The sequence below is a fragment of the Gavia stellata genome, chromosome 4 (assembly GCF_030936135.1).
Source record: "Gavia stellata isolate bGavSte3 chromosome 4, bGavSte3.hap2, whole genome shotgun sequence".
NCBI classification, from domain to species: domain Eukaryota; kingdom Metazoa; phylum Chordata; class Aves; order Gaviiformes; family Gaviidae; genus Gavia; species Gavia stellata.
In genome coordinates, this window is record NC_082597.1 from 15,668,656 (window position 1) to 15,682,632 (window position 13,977).

At 41.7% G+C, this 13,977-nt stretch overlaps 1 protein-coding gene across 1 annotated transcript in view; it reads left to right on the forward strand.

The window, feature by feature from the left end:
* The first annotated feature begins 601 nt into the window (after positions 1 to 601).
* The window catches only part of CDHR3 (cadherin related family member 3), a 36,782-nt gene continuing 23,406 nt past the window's right edge, over positions 602 to 13,977 (forward strand). Inside the window, exons 1-6 of the mRNA XM_009821472.2 lie at positions 602 to 668; positions 4,039 to 4,241; positions 8,311 to 8,479; positions 10,947 to 11,032; positions 12,983 to 13,077; positions 13,183 to 13,287. Of these exons, the coding sequence (XP_009819774.2) occupies positions 602 to 668; positions 4,039 to 4,241; positions 8,311 to 8,479; positions 10,947 to 11,032; positions 12,983 to 13,077; positions 13,183 to 13,287 (725 nt within the window). The remainder of the gene's footprint in view (positions 669 to 4,038; positions 4,242 to 8,310; positions 8,480 to 10,946; positions 11,033 to 12,982; positions 13,078 to 13,182; positions 13,288 to 13,977) is intronic.

Genomic DNA, 13,977 nt, shown 5'->3' on the forward strand with positions numbered 1-13,977 from the left:
TAAAAAAAGTTGCATGGGTGTATTGTGGGATAGCTGGCTAAATGCCTCATCTAAGGGAGCCAGTGCACTTTACATAGTGGTCCATGCTGTTCCTGAGACAGCTACAGCAAAGCTAACTTCATTATGTACATATGCTGCAATCTCACCTCCAGGTATGCAGTGTGTGTGGTCTGAATAATTTTCTGATACCCAGAGAAATGAGAAAACTTCAGGTTCTTGGTTTAAGTAAGAAAGCATGAGTACTGATCCTGGTGTGTGAAGAGAGCACCTCATTTGCCAGAGCGATGAAAGCAGCACAGTATTTCCAGATTTAGAACATACTAGATTCTCTTCATAATGCTTCAATAAATAAGATGATTACAGCAAAAGGACTATTAATGATTGTTTCTCAAGTGTGGCCAAGGTCTGTGTATGGAGTGTCAGCAAGGAGCGGTTCTCTGACAAGCAAACAAGCTGACGGTGTTTAGAAACTCCCTTAGAGACATGGGTCCTTTGTTTCGTTTCTCACTCCACAGCATGACAAAGAGGAAGAATTTACATGGAGCTGATGTAAACTAGGGAAAACATACCATGATCTTTCTCCAGTTTGCATCCTGAGACCATGAGGGACAGGGTCATAAAGACGATGAAGAGCATGCTCCTTCTCATTTTGCTGGGAGTAGTATCTGGTAAGAACATGATTTCATTATGCTGCTAAAATTAGAACACTGTTGGCTGTTATACTTCCTCTTGGGAACTTTATAATACATATTTAGGGATCAGACACGGACGGAAAAAATCAAGTAACAATCATTTTCCTACTGAAATAGATTGAGCTCTGTGGTTACAGCAGTATAATAAGGAAGAGAATATGACTCCCCCGCTAAGACACTTTGCTGGATGAGGCACTTCAGTGTGCAATAGCCACTGCTCAGTGTGACAGTGTTGGAGTGGGAAAGGAGGTCAGCTCTCCAAGAAGCAATATCAAGTATTAATAGTCCAGTATTCTCCTTTCAAATATTTCTATTTGATGAAGTAAAACAAGCAACCAAACAGGACCAAACAGGAAAACACCTGTGGAGCGTATTAGTAGGGTAATATCACTATCTTTGTCCAGTGTAAAAACATGGGACATTTGCCAATATGATTATATGCACACTAGCAACTTGAAGTAGATCTTCAAATTGCAATCTGTGTGGCTCATGGAGCACCTGGTGTTGCTTGTAGTAAGCTAGCTGCTCAGGTAGGGTCATTTTGCTCTCAAGGAACTGAAAGAATTCTGCCAACCCTCAGGAACCTGTCAGTATTTGGTGATTTTCCTGATGTCCCCCAAACTGTGATCAGGACACTGCATGTGAATATCAACTTTCCTTGAAAAATAGTGTTTTTCTAACTTGCATGGCTGTGGAGAGAGACAACCTTGAAGGCGTGACTCAAGCACAGAGTAAAGACTAACAAATCACAGATAAAGAAGATTTAAATATATATATACTTCTCAAAGCCAGTCTCATGATTGCTTTGTCTTGGACTCAGCATTTGTCAATGTTTGGGGCTGGTAATTCTGATAAATAATGTATTAAATTGCTTCAAGCATGTTTTGTTCTCCGAAGTAAGGAGGTAAGCAAGGACTTGTGAATATGGAAGGAGGGCTTTTGTAAAATCAATTGGAAGAAGAAGAAGCCATTTAGATGCAGTACCGAAAATTTCAGTTAAAAATAAAGAGCAAGAAGTAAGAACTAATGATTTAGAAAGACAAATCCTGAATAAACAGCCAATGAAATCTTTAGAGATAATATAAAAATAGCAACTCTTTTCTTTCTACATTTCTAAATGTTATAAATTATTTCATTGATTTTATGAATGGTTTCCATTAATGAACTGTGGCTTGCTGAGGGAACTGGATTCATCAGGTACTGCCCACAGGAGATTATATTCAAAATGCAGCTCCACTTATGGAAATGTATCCCCAGAAGCCCCTCTCAGCCCAGTCTCATTTGCATGGGTGATTTTTGTTGATGATGTTTTCCAGAACCTATAAGAACATTGATAAAACCTCAGTCCTTCAATGGGTCCTGTTCCACTGACATAAATCAGTAACAGCTCAGCTGAACACAGTGCTACCAGAGTGTCAGTGTAACCTGTTCAGGTTAACTCTTAAGGGCAGCTCCCACCTCACAGTCTCCCACATCCGAGCCTGTACCTCACCCACCTGCAGAGCATCTCCAAGGCCTTTTTTTCCACACATGCCGGAGTAATCCCAGCCAGATCAGTGATCCATGGGCCTGCTGTATCTGGAGTGTAGGAGTATGGGAATCTCCATGCAGCTGTGGAGAGGCTCTGGGGAAGTGCCTCAGCTCTGCCTCTTGCCAGCGAGGCCCTGTGCTCAGAAGAGGTCTTCCCACAGGCAAAATCTCCCACCACAGCCTAGCATGGCTGGTTACATGAAGAACACCCCCCATGCTCTCTCCTTCTCCTCCCCACAATGCAGTGAGTCTTGCAGGCTGCAAGAGGAAGAACTGGAGGTGTCTGATGGAGTCACGCTGCTCTAAGAAGTGCTCCAGGAAACACTGCAAGGACAAGTGCCTCCTGGGGTGGGAAGTGGGAAGAAGGGAGACCATGGGACTCCATGCTTTGTCTTGTGGACTCATCTACTGCTATTAGTTTTGCTTCTCATGTACCAAAGGCACTGGGATCCTAAGTCTTCTCTGATCCTATAGGGAACAGTTAGTTGAGAGGCCAGTAATAGGAGCAATGTCTATCTCACAAAGGCCATATGTGGGCTATCCCTAAAATGCTCCGAAATTTTTCTAGGGATGTAGGGAAACAACATTTTTTGGTAGTTTGGGGAAAAAGTCACTAAGGCTTCTTCTAATGTAATTGGAAAGTATTGGAGCTGAACTCTTCCCCTCCAGATTAAAAAGCCTGCTGCTGTTGGAGGAATGGCAATTAGAGTGCCTCTTTGGTAGCTGATGTGGGCCATCCTTCCCCAGCCACGTGAGAAGGGGCAAAGGGAGATGGTTCTGTCTCACACCGCAGAGGTGTTGCAAAGCAGCAGATTTCCCCTTGGCATTGTGTTCCCAAGCTCCAGGCTGAGCCTGAGCAGCCAAGCGGAAACATGCTACAGCCCTAATGGCCTCAGACTAGTTCCCATAGCAGCTTTTTACCTTGCAGCTGCCCAGCAAAAACAAAGACTTCATGGAGCTTTTGCTACAGTAATTGCTGGTGTGTGAACAGCCTGGCTAGGCCCTTGAGTGAGCGGTATTTGCCTCCGTCTTAGCACACAGTATGTTGGAAGTTTGACTGAACACAGCCAGCTTTCTTGGCAAGTATTTTGGACAAGCCAGCGAAGCCCTACCAGGCAACATTCAGCCTTGCCGTAGTCTGATGTTGAGGTACATTGCCAGTTTAGGGATGTCCTGATTTATGTTTTCTAGACAGTCTTCATGAGATAAAGCACTACAGACCTTTGGTAAAACAACAAAATCCACAAGCTAAACAGCAGAGCAAGCACAGATTTTGTTTTGGAGAACCCAGAGGTCTGATTGAGAAACAAGGAGCTCACACAAAGCTGTTGGTTGTCAGAGTGCTCTTATTCTAGAAAGAGTAAGAGAGAAAATTGAGGAAATGGGCACTGCAGATGGTGTAATGCACAAAAAAAGCTTGCTTCTTTAACATCCAGCCCTGTGTGATTCAAGGTGCTTTTTGATGTGATTAGTGCACAGAGGCAGCAATTAGCACGGGAGGTGAAATGAAATAATAGAAACATGTTCGGTTTCTTTGCTTCTATATAAAGGCATATATGAAGGCAAACAATGCAGTAACAATACTACTTTAACATCAGACACTCTAGATGTATAGTATGGTATAGTACTGGATTAGAGAAAAGGTTGATTATTTTGCCATTAGCACTGGGTTTACTACTATGTGAAGCCACCATTCATAAGCAAAAAGAGAATCAGGCCATTTTGTGCTCGTTGATGGCAGCTCTTGGCGCAAGCTGTGTGCTCCTGCTAGCCTAAGATTCCCAGAAGTAATATTACATTCATTTTCATTTTTCAGGAAGAAGAACCCAGTTGCTTAAGGGCTTACCTGCAACAAGCACTGTTGAAGAAAATACAGCAGCTGGTGTTTCAGTTTATACCTTTAATGTAACTGTTTCTCCATTGTCTTCTGAAGGTGTTGCAATACTTCCTACCATAGTAAATTCAAATCCACTTACAGAGGCTTTTGATATTGAATCAAAAGGAGATCTCAAATACAGCGTGAGTTTTACGTTTAGCTTCAGCAATGTTCAGTCATGTAGGCTGATGTTTCCTGGATTACTGAGCACTGACAGTGCACAGTGTCTTATCTTTTAATCAGAAAAGAGTTGCAAATGTAGACTGTGGTAGTACTTGGACATGCTGTAATAGATATGACAAATGGATAGCAACAGTGATTATAATTTTACATTGCATCTACGCAAAACCCACCTATCACAATAATTCCATTCATTCTGTGATAGAAAAAATGTGATTTTTGGAAAATAAGATGTGAAGAAGGACATATAGGACCTGCTTCTGTTTTGAGCATTTGTCCATAGTTTTTCAACTTAATTTATATGAAGTCACCGTGAATTTAAAGTGGCTTAGTTAAACCACAGGCAGCTTCTGTTTGGTCACTCTCACCTGGAATTAAAATGAATTTGACTCACTTCCAAAATAAAGTAAGCTGAGTCAGATCAAAGTCATATTTAATTCTGAACAAGGGCTGTGACACATGAGGAAGTTTTCTTGAGGTAAGCTGTTATCACAGTTCCACACATCTGTGATCTATTTCTATCTGTTGCGTGCTCTTGTCCCATGGCAAATGCAAAGCAATTTCTATTACTTCAGCATAAGTTTCATTGCTGGATAAATTAGCAAGTATTAGCTCACATTTGTCACTGGCAATGAGTGTTCAGATGGATGATAACTTGTCATCCCATTGTAACTCACTTGTATGTCTGAGCCTGAACAGTGGCACTGAAGCGTGTCTTGAAAAGGTACAGATAGACACTGAGCAGGAACTTACAAAGTTAATTTGAATACATTTTTCTGGTGTTTCCAAGGAAGTTCAAGTTTTCACAGAACTGATACAAGGGTTCTTTTCTTGTTTTCTTTGCTGAAGTTTCTGGGAGAAAATTTTGGTAAATTAAGACTGTGACCCCAGGTGGCTGTGGCTCGTTGATCTAACCTGCCTGGGGAGAGCTGCTGTTGTTCCCATGCTCCCATCTCTCAGCAGAGTAGAAAGCTCAGCTGTGCCAGCTCTGCTGGTTCTTTAGCTGCTCCCTAGCCAGATCAGTGAAACGGTCAAAAAAACTCTCAAAAAAGCCCTCTTTCACCTGTGAAGCATAGGATGTGGCTGCACAAACACCTGAACTGGCTCAGCTGAGGGGATGTAACAGGCAGCTGGAAATGGATATGTCCCTTAAGCTGGCTTTGCTGACAGAGAATTCATAATGTGGGACTCCCTTCCTAGGCTGTATTTTGGCATTTTGAATTAAAGCTATCCCTTCTGCTGCAGAACATAGCCCTTTTCTATACCTGCTTGTTCCTGTCCCATGCCATCTCCATACGGTGCAGCACAAGCATTTTATGTCGTTGCTTGTTGAGTGGGACTGACAAATTAAACTAGGGGAAAAATAACCCTGCAAATAAATAAAAAGTCTCTCCTTGATTTTCTTCATGGCATAGATGATGGAGAAATTCTTGTTCTAGCACAGTGCAGAGAGTGACACAAGGATGAAAATGAATGGCTAAGAAAGGTATAGGCTGGGGACTGCTTCTTCCAATGTGCCAGTTTATATCCGTGCCAGTTTATACAGTCCCATTACCGGAATGGCCTGTGAGGACTTGGTATGCCTTCCTTGAACTGTAGTTGTTTTCAGGGTTTTCTAACTCACTCAAGGGACTGAAACAAAGAGGTTGGGCCAGTGAATATCAGTCATGAGAAAATTATAAAGCAAGCTACATATGAATTCTGCAAACTAGGAGTTGAGTGCTAATTATGACTCATAAGACAAGGATAAATACACATGAGTGTCCTTAGTTCATTTATTTGATGAGCATTGCTACTTTTAATTATTTATGCTATGTTGTAGCAGATTGGTACAATGTTTTGCAAAAGTAATGTGATCCAAAATGAGATACCTCAGCGCTACCTACTGCCATTAAATCTTCGCTAAGATATAGAAAAAGGAAGCATTTCCTGTATGAATTATGGGGTTTGCAGATCAGCTAAGTACCTGTTAGCACAGGCTCTTCTGTATTTATGAAGCACATTTACTCCTGTTGCAGCAAACCAAGGCAGTATCACATTTCTTGATATGTTTTGAGACTTCTGAGAAAGTCACAGTTTCTGAGATCTGAGCCCTGCCCATTCCTCCTTGCCTTACACTAGGTTGAAGAAACCCATGGGCAGAAGATGTGTTGAATGCATGAAAGCATACTGCTGCCTGAAACTACCTTCATGCTGTTAGTGATGCTCCCTCTGCATCCCGGGATTGAAAGGGGGAGGAGGGACCAGTTAAATTCCCAGGTGGAATGAGGGGTAGACAGTTATGGGATGACTCTAGACCACCTTTCACAAAGTCTGCAGGTGCTTCAAGTGTATACAGTGCTGCCTTTATCAGTAAGCATTACTCCTACCTGAAGAAGAGGTGAACTGTGGCTCACAGCCTACGCCGGTGGCAAGCTGTTCTCAAAAGCAACCTACAAAGAGACCATCTAGATTCACATCTTCATTTGCAACGTCTCTCTAAAGGAGGGTGGAAGATGTGTATTTAGGCAGTCTGGCTGTAGTTGCACCAATGAAAATATTTGGCTGTGAACTGGAGGGATAATCCCCAGAGCACTTAATTTCTGCTTAGAATTGGACAGTTCCTCATTTTGAATTCATTGCATCTGTTTACTGTATTTAGGTCTCCAGCAAGCATTCATTTTGGAGAGCAACCTTCCCACTGGTGTTACAAGCTTTTGTAGAATGTTTTTTCTGAGTTTGCATCACTTTTATGGAAAACTTCTATTTGCACAATATAGGAGAGAAGGAGACCATCCAGGACACAGTTGTTTTCTCCTGCAGTATTGTAACAAAAAGATCCACCAGGTTCCATAGAGCAGCTGTTTTACATACCAGAAGGCATAAAACGTTTGTGGTTCTGTTTGCTCTCCTCCAACTGTCTTTGTTAATTGGCTCTGTTTTGGCTTCTGTCTCCTAATTGTGCTGACATTGCTTTTGCATTTGTCCTCTGGCTATGGCGTCTTATGTAAAATCAAGGATTTATTTCATCGTTCTCCTTCTTCATTCTTTCCAGGTTCCTCCACTCTACAGTATTGTGAATACACTGACACGGTCCTTGTCACACACACTTGTGAGCCCCAATTCTTCTCCTTCTCCACAACACCTCTGCTACTGGTGTTCAAGCTTCAGAGTTTTTTAGCTACACAGCAAATTTAACAGTCACCTTTTCCTTTCTTGGACAAGAAAGGAGAGTTCTTGTTTCTTTATTAGTTTCAGCAGTGAATATTGTGGCATACAACTTTCAGCATCCTGCTGTTGCTCTGGACTCATCCTAAATACAAAATGAATGTATTTAATATTTTTTCATGGAATGTCAGTCTTGTGCTTGTACATTTTCTGTGTTAAGAGGTGATGTGAAGAGCTGGAAGTCTTTAAAAAGAAACCCAAAGCAAATGTTTGCCTTACCAATCTTACAAAACTTAAGGCCTATGTTATTTTTTAATAAGTTCAACATTTTCACCAAACAGTTCTGGTCCCTCTCTCATACAGTGTGCTCATGCAGCTCCCCCCTGTCTTTGGTTTCCTGCAAGTCTTCTCCCAGACACAGTTTATACAAGGAAGGGGCTGGTACCCGCCAGACTGTACAGTCTCCTGCCCTCACAGTCCTTATTGCAAGTAAAAGGTCTTCCCCCTCGTGCTCCTGACTCACAGAAATAGTGAAGCTGCCCTTGTGTCCTGCAGGGCTTTCTCCAAGTTTTCAGTGTCATCACACCTTGGCTGCTCCTGGAGCTTGGTGTGGAAAGGTGAGGACTTGGCACAGACAGGTACCTGCAAGATGTAGTCCTGGTCTTGAAGGCAAAGCATTGCCTGTGAGGCAGGACAGCTCCTTCCAGACTTTCTCCTCCTCAAACTGTCCCTGTACAAGAGGTCCTTGAGTTGCTCTGTGAAGCCACAACATATACAAATACTCACTGCTTACTGATGAAAAGTGTCCCTTTACTTGCATTCACTCTTATAAACTGTAACTTATATCTCTTGCATCATGTGCTAGTAATAATATTTCCTTTTCAGGTTGTTACCACTGGAAACCCTGTCCTAGATTATGAAACAATGCCAAAGAGATTTGATTTACAGATTTTTGTTGAAGACACAACTGGAAGAACTGATCTTAACATACTGACTGTCCACATAACAGATAAAAATGAACGTCCTGTATTTCGAGGAAATATGGCAATTCAAAGTAAGATAGTGGTGGTATTTGAAAAGAACAATACTTGAAAAGATGACATCAGATTAAAAACCCCTATAGCTGCATACAGTGCCTGTAGCTAAAGTGGTCTAAGCATTTTCCTTTAGGAAAACAAGGGAGGAACAGGACACTGTTTTTATCACAGCTTTATTTTACACAAATATTTGGTATGCTTCATCTCTGGAAATGCCCTTTCAGTTTTCTTGAAGCTTTGACCAAGAATGATGTAAGCATTTTGAAGCACCTGAAGAATTATAAGGAAAAAAAAGTTTTTTATACCAAAGAATATATATGTTCTTTTTTTGGTGAGATGAATACCTACCTAGAAGTATGTATTAGAAACTTGAAGTTTGGTGGGGATATAACCATTGAGTATGGGTACATGTTTCAGTAGTTTATTGAAAACTGGACTGATTTGGAGAAGCAAGATAAATTTATATTAGAGTCCATTGTGTCTGTGCAAGGATTTCCGAGGGAAAACAATAGAAACATTGCTCTGCCCATGTTTTACACCTGTATATTGCATTTGCACCTGTATGTGAGAAATTAAGCGGAAAATCAGTTTGAAGAGTGAGATCTCAGAGATTGTGATCCAGGGTGGTGCAAATGGAAAGAGGCGAAGAGATCTGTCTCCTGCATGGGGCCGATAGCCTTCACCAGGCTTACTTTCAGATCGCTGACAAAGGTGCAACAGGGAGGAGCTTGCAGTAGCCTTAGGAATGAGACTGGCGTGTCTGGACCCCAGCTGTCAGTGCAGGCTTTGCATACCATACAGTACCTAATATGAGTGACAACACCATCAATAAAAAGGACAGGAAATAATTGTCTTACTCTCTGAGCAATCTTATCTTGTTTATTTTCTAATGAGAGGAACCTGGAAAAATTGTACCATGAGGCGACAGAGTATAGCAAAGTATTTATTATGTGTTCACACACAGACAGAACAGTTCAGGTAGTGATTAAAAATATGCTCTTATTATTTCATGAGTTACTGAGAGCCTGTTTGGGGTCTTGATATTCTAACAGCACTATATGGAAGAGCATTCAATAATTCAGCATTCTTTTTTTTTTCTATCTGAAAATACCAAACTGTGATCCATTTGTGGTAGGTATTCAGAGCTGGCTGCTGAACCCCCCCAGCAGCAGTATTACATAGGCTGCCACTTGCAGCCCTTGCAGCGGTCAGTTGTGCAGCGGGGCTGCAGCCTCGACTTCTGCCCACTGCAGAGGACAGGGCTTGTCTGCCGGGGTGGGTTCAGACCAGGCCAGCTCAAATCTATCCTGCTTCACTAATACCTCTGAAGCACATTGACGTTCCTGCTTCCATACATTACTTGTAAAGCAAATTATCTTCCCCTAGGGAAGAGGCTGTGTCATCTTCTCAGTATAGCTGGTGTCTTGCATATCATGGGTGCTGCTGGAATCTAATAATAATTAAATGTGACACTTCAGGGGATCGGCACAGCATGAAACACACTCTACGTGGGAGCTTGTTACAAATAAGTGCATCAGCTTAACTCTCAGCTAGAGCTGCCATAAATTGGTGAGCACAGATGTCTGATCTGTCTAACTGTGTGGCTTTAGTTAACAGTACCAGCTACAATTAGACACTAATTGTGCATTCTCTGGTTATGAAAGAGCATCTCCCTCTCATTAAACTTTATATTCATATTGCTGTCTTCTGGGAACAACTCATTACACTGCTCTGGGATTCCCACTGCTCTGATGAGAAGCAGCAGTCAGCAGGGATCACAGTAGGAATTAATAGTCCAGAAACAGCAGGACCAGCAGGCACGAAAGGGCATAAAGCAAATAATGATGTGATCTAAAGATCTGTTGTTCTGTTAATCGCTATACTGAAGGAGAGAGAAGCCTGTTGCCAGTGGCCTAGTACAGGATGGCCCAGCTGTGACGATTCCTGGCATGGAAAGAAATACACCTTGCACTGACTTAGCACCCTTCATAAGGCAAAAATTTAAGTCAGCGCAGACCATCCACTATTTATTTACCTCGCAGGTGTAAAGAAAAGGCAGAAATGAGGAGGAAAGTCTCTGAGCTCTCCTGGCAGGGGACAGAGGAGGGGACAGGGATCTAGCACGGGGCTACGTTCTCCGGATCTGCATAGTAAAGAGAGACAGAGGTGTAGCCCAAATGCATCATTTTGCTCCATACCCAGCGAGCGGCTCAAGATAGGCCGTATGTAAAGATCAGTCTTTCTCCCAAAGGCACAATTCATATTGCAACTCACAGTGATGGTTGCCTGCTTGCAGATATGCAATTGATTTCTTTTTATCTTTTGAGTATTTGTGCTCTCTGTGATGATTTTGGAATTACACTTGTGAAGTGAGAAAATGCAGCAGGCAGTAATACGTCTGGGCAACTTCAGTGTATCAGTATGTTTGCTGCCATGTCCTTTATTCTTACCCAATTAACACCGAGTGCACTTACATCCATGCAGCTGTGAGAATCTATGTCTTGGAAGGAACACCTCCAGAATGCATTTACCAAGTTGATGCAGCTGATCCTGAAAACGCTGAACTCAAAGTAAGTTGTATTAAAGAAAAAACCCCAGAGGCTATATAATCCACTGTATCTGAAATGCTAATTGCCAGCATCTTTCAACAACTTCCTTCCTTATCAGGAACACTGGAAAAGGTTTTGTCAGGAAAAAAGAAACATTTTCAATAATAAACTAAGAAAACCCACCCTCAATGTTTGTATTTTGAGTTCTCAGTCCTCCAAAAGTAAGGGATATTGAAGGCAGAGTTTGATATAGTTAATCAGAAATACAGTAGAAATTGTGTCTCTTTTTTTTAAAAAAAAAGTCTTGCAAAACATTTCTTGTAGATGAGAGTGACTAAAAGTAAATAAAATTTTTAACCTTCTGTATCACAATATACATTCTTTTAAATGAGACAGTAAGGAAATTGCTTACAAGGCAACTGAATCTCAGCTTTTTGACAATCCCAGAGCAAACTGTGACCTTCAGTTAAGAAAATGTGTTAGCTGATCCGAAAATACTCTCAGTATCAGCAAAAATTTCTGGAAAGTGGTAATTTTGTTAGCAGACAGGGGAAAAGTAACTGCACTTACCTAATAATTGTGTTGTAGCTTTGCTTTATTGGCTTTGGCTTTATAAAAGACAGCAAGTTCGAGAACTGAACCTGGAGATGCTACTTCAATGTGTAGCATTATTCAAGAGAGCAATTAGCTTGAATTCCGTCCTCAGGCTTTGCCCAGTCAAACCACCAAACCCAAGCTGGTGAGGAGGGAAGCAGAGGCCTGGGGTTTAGCTCTGCTTTGTTTCTGAAAGCAACTGCAGTGAGTTCCACACGCCTTCTAACCCCTGATGAATCTCAGGCATAAGAAGAAGCTGCAAATGTAGCAATGCTGGGCAACAGGTAATATAATAATCCAGAGAGGGAATTTAGAAAGGTCAACTGGCAAAAAATTGTTAAAAGAATTGTGATCACCTAGCTGCCTGGTATTTTTTTTTAGCAATTTCAATTAAATCTATCATTGCAGGAGGCAAGTTGTTTCACTCAGATCTCTGTACCTCCTTTTTTTTTCCAAACAGTAACACAAGATCAGTTGCATCCCCTGGACAGATCTGCTCAGTGGATTTTGCAGATTACTTGTATGGTGCATGACACCCTTGTTGTATACTTCAGATTTATGGTTATTATTACCACCTGCACTAGCAAAGGAAATGTCTTTGAGGGCTTATTGGTGATGGCCTGGCAGAGGCACATGGACGATACCAGGGAGGACATGGTGGGCTATGGTAGCTACCCCACAGCCATGGGGTCAGGGTGCTGCCTTTCTCCCTCCTGTATAGGGTGTCAGGGTGCTCAGCTCCCTCCCGCACCCATGCACTGGTGCGGTACCCATTTGTGTTGTGCAATCCACAAAGCAGCTGCTGCTACATGCCACTGCTGAACAGCCGCGTTAACACCGAGATGTTGTGAACACCTTTCAGCCTCGCACCCTCATGTACTCCATGAAAGTCCACTCTCCCCTCCTTGGCCTCTCCCATCATCTGGACTCCTAAACTTCATTGCCTCCTGCATGGCATGTCTTATGCCCCCCAAATCCAGCCTCACCCCTTCTTCTCTCTTCTCCTTTGTGCATGTACTCTGCTGCCACCACAAAGCCTATTTTTGCCTACCACGCTGTGGCTCTGCTGACGGGCCTCTTATGTTAAACTCTCTTTGCAGAGCTGGAGTTTACAGAGGTAGAGAATAGTGTGTGCTTTAATGTAATTCAGTGTCTGTGACTCTCCGCTGGCTGTCAAGCAAATCACGTACATTCAAGTTTGAGCTGCTTCAGCTCAGATGATCAGAGCTTGTGCCGGCATTTGTATGTCAGCATGTTTCATTATGCAAAGTTTTGAGGCAAATACTGTACTATAACTTGGCCCATTTTACAAGGCAAAGAATGAATGGAGGGATGTTTAAAGATACAAAGACTAATTTCTTGCTCTCTTCATTTCAGTATTCACTGCTCCCTGCACCAGTGCCATTCTTGGTCTTGGAAAGCGGAGCCATTTTTTCCACGAAAGAATTTGATTATGAGAAAGATCCACATTGGTGAGAAGGTGTTTTATTCATGTGGTCTATTAGGTTGCAGTAGGCAGAGAAATGTTTTCCTACATAGCCACAGGATGATTCTTGTTTTGTTTTCTTATTTAACAGTTACTTTTTAAATATAACAGTGTCAGATCCAGATGGACTCAACTCAACTAAAACAGTGAATATAAATATAATTAACATCAATGATGAAAGACCTTACTTTACCACGTGAGTGAAAAACTTCCGTTGTACTCAAAATGTAGATGTTTTCCCAGCTTTACTGCTTTGGCACCAATGGGAGGGTATAACATAAAGGCAAGTAAATATAACAACAAAATACTACTGAAAACAGTATTTTCATTTCATTATGATTCCTGGTTTTTTACTGGAAGCTTTGCCCTCATTTCCCTCTTTTATTCTTATTTATATTCTTAATAGTTTCAAGTTTTCCAGGCTCTGCCTTCATGCTAAGAACATCCAAACAAGCTTGTTGTACTTGTTAGCATTTAGAGAGGTTAAAGCTATGCAAAGACCTTTGGACAAGTTCAGACAAGGCGATCAATTTTACCCTGTGTGATACAATCATATAGAATTTACCCTTCATGCAGACGTGCATTTCACCATAATGATGTTTATTCATGCAGAAATGTCTAGACATAAAAACATCTCACTTTTGAGCTGTCTTCCTCTTCTTCCCAGACACTTACACTTGTAAACAATCACAGTGATCTTTGAAACATTGTCGTCTGTTACTGTGTCATAAGCAGGAAATTGTGTCATAACACACAAGTCAGAAATAGCTTTTGAAGACTAATGGAGTTTTAGTTGGAATCAGGAATATTGTTGAAAATTTGGAAAAATGGGAAAGAATATACATGTGCCACCAGCAGGATGTTTTGTGGTGGAAAGCATGATGGA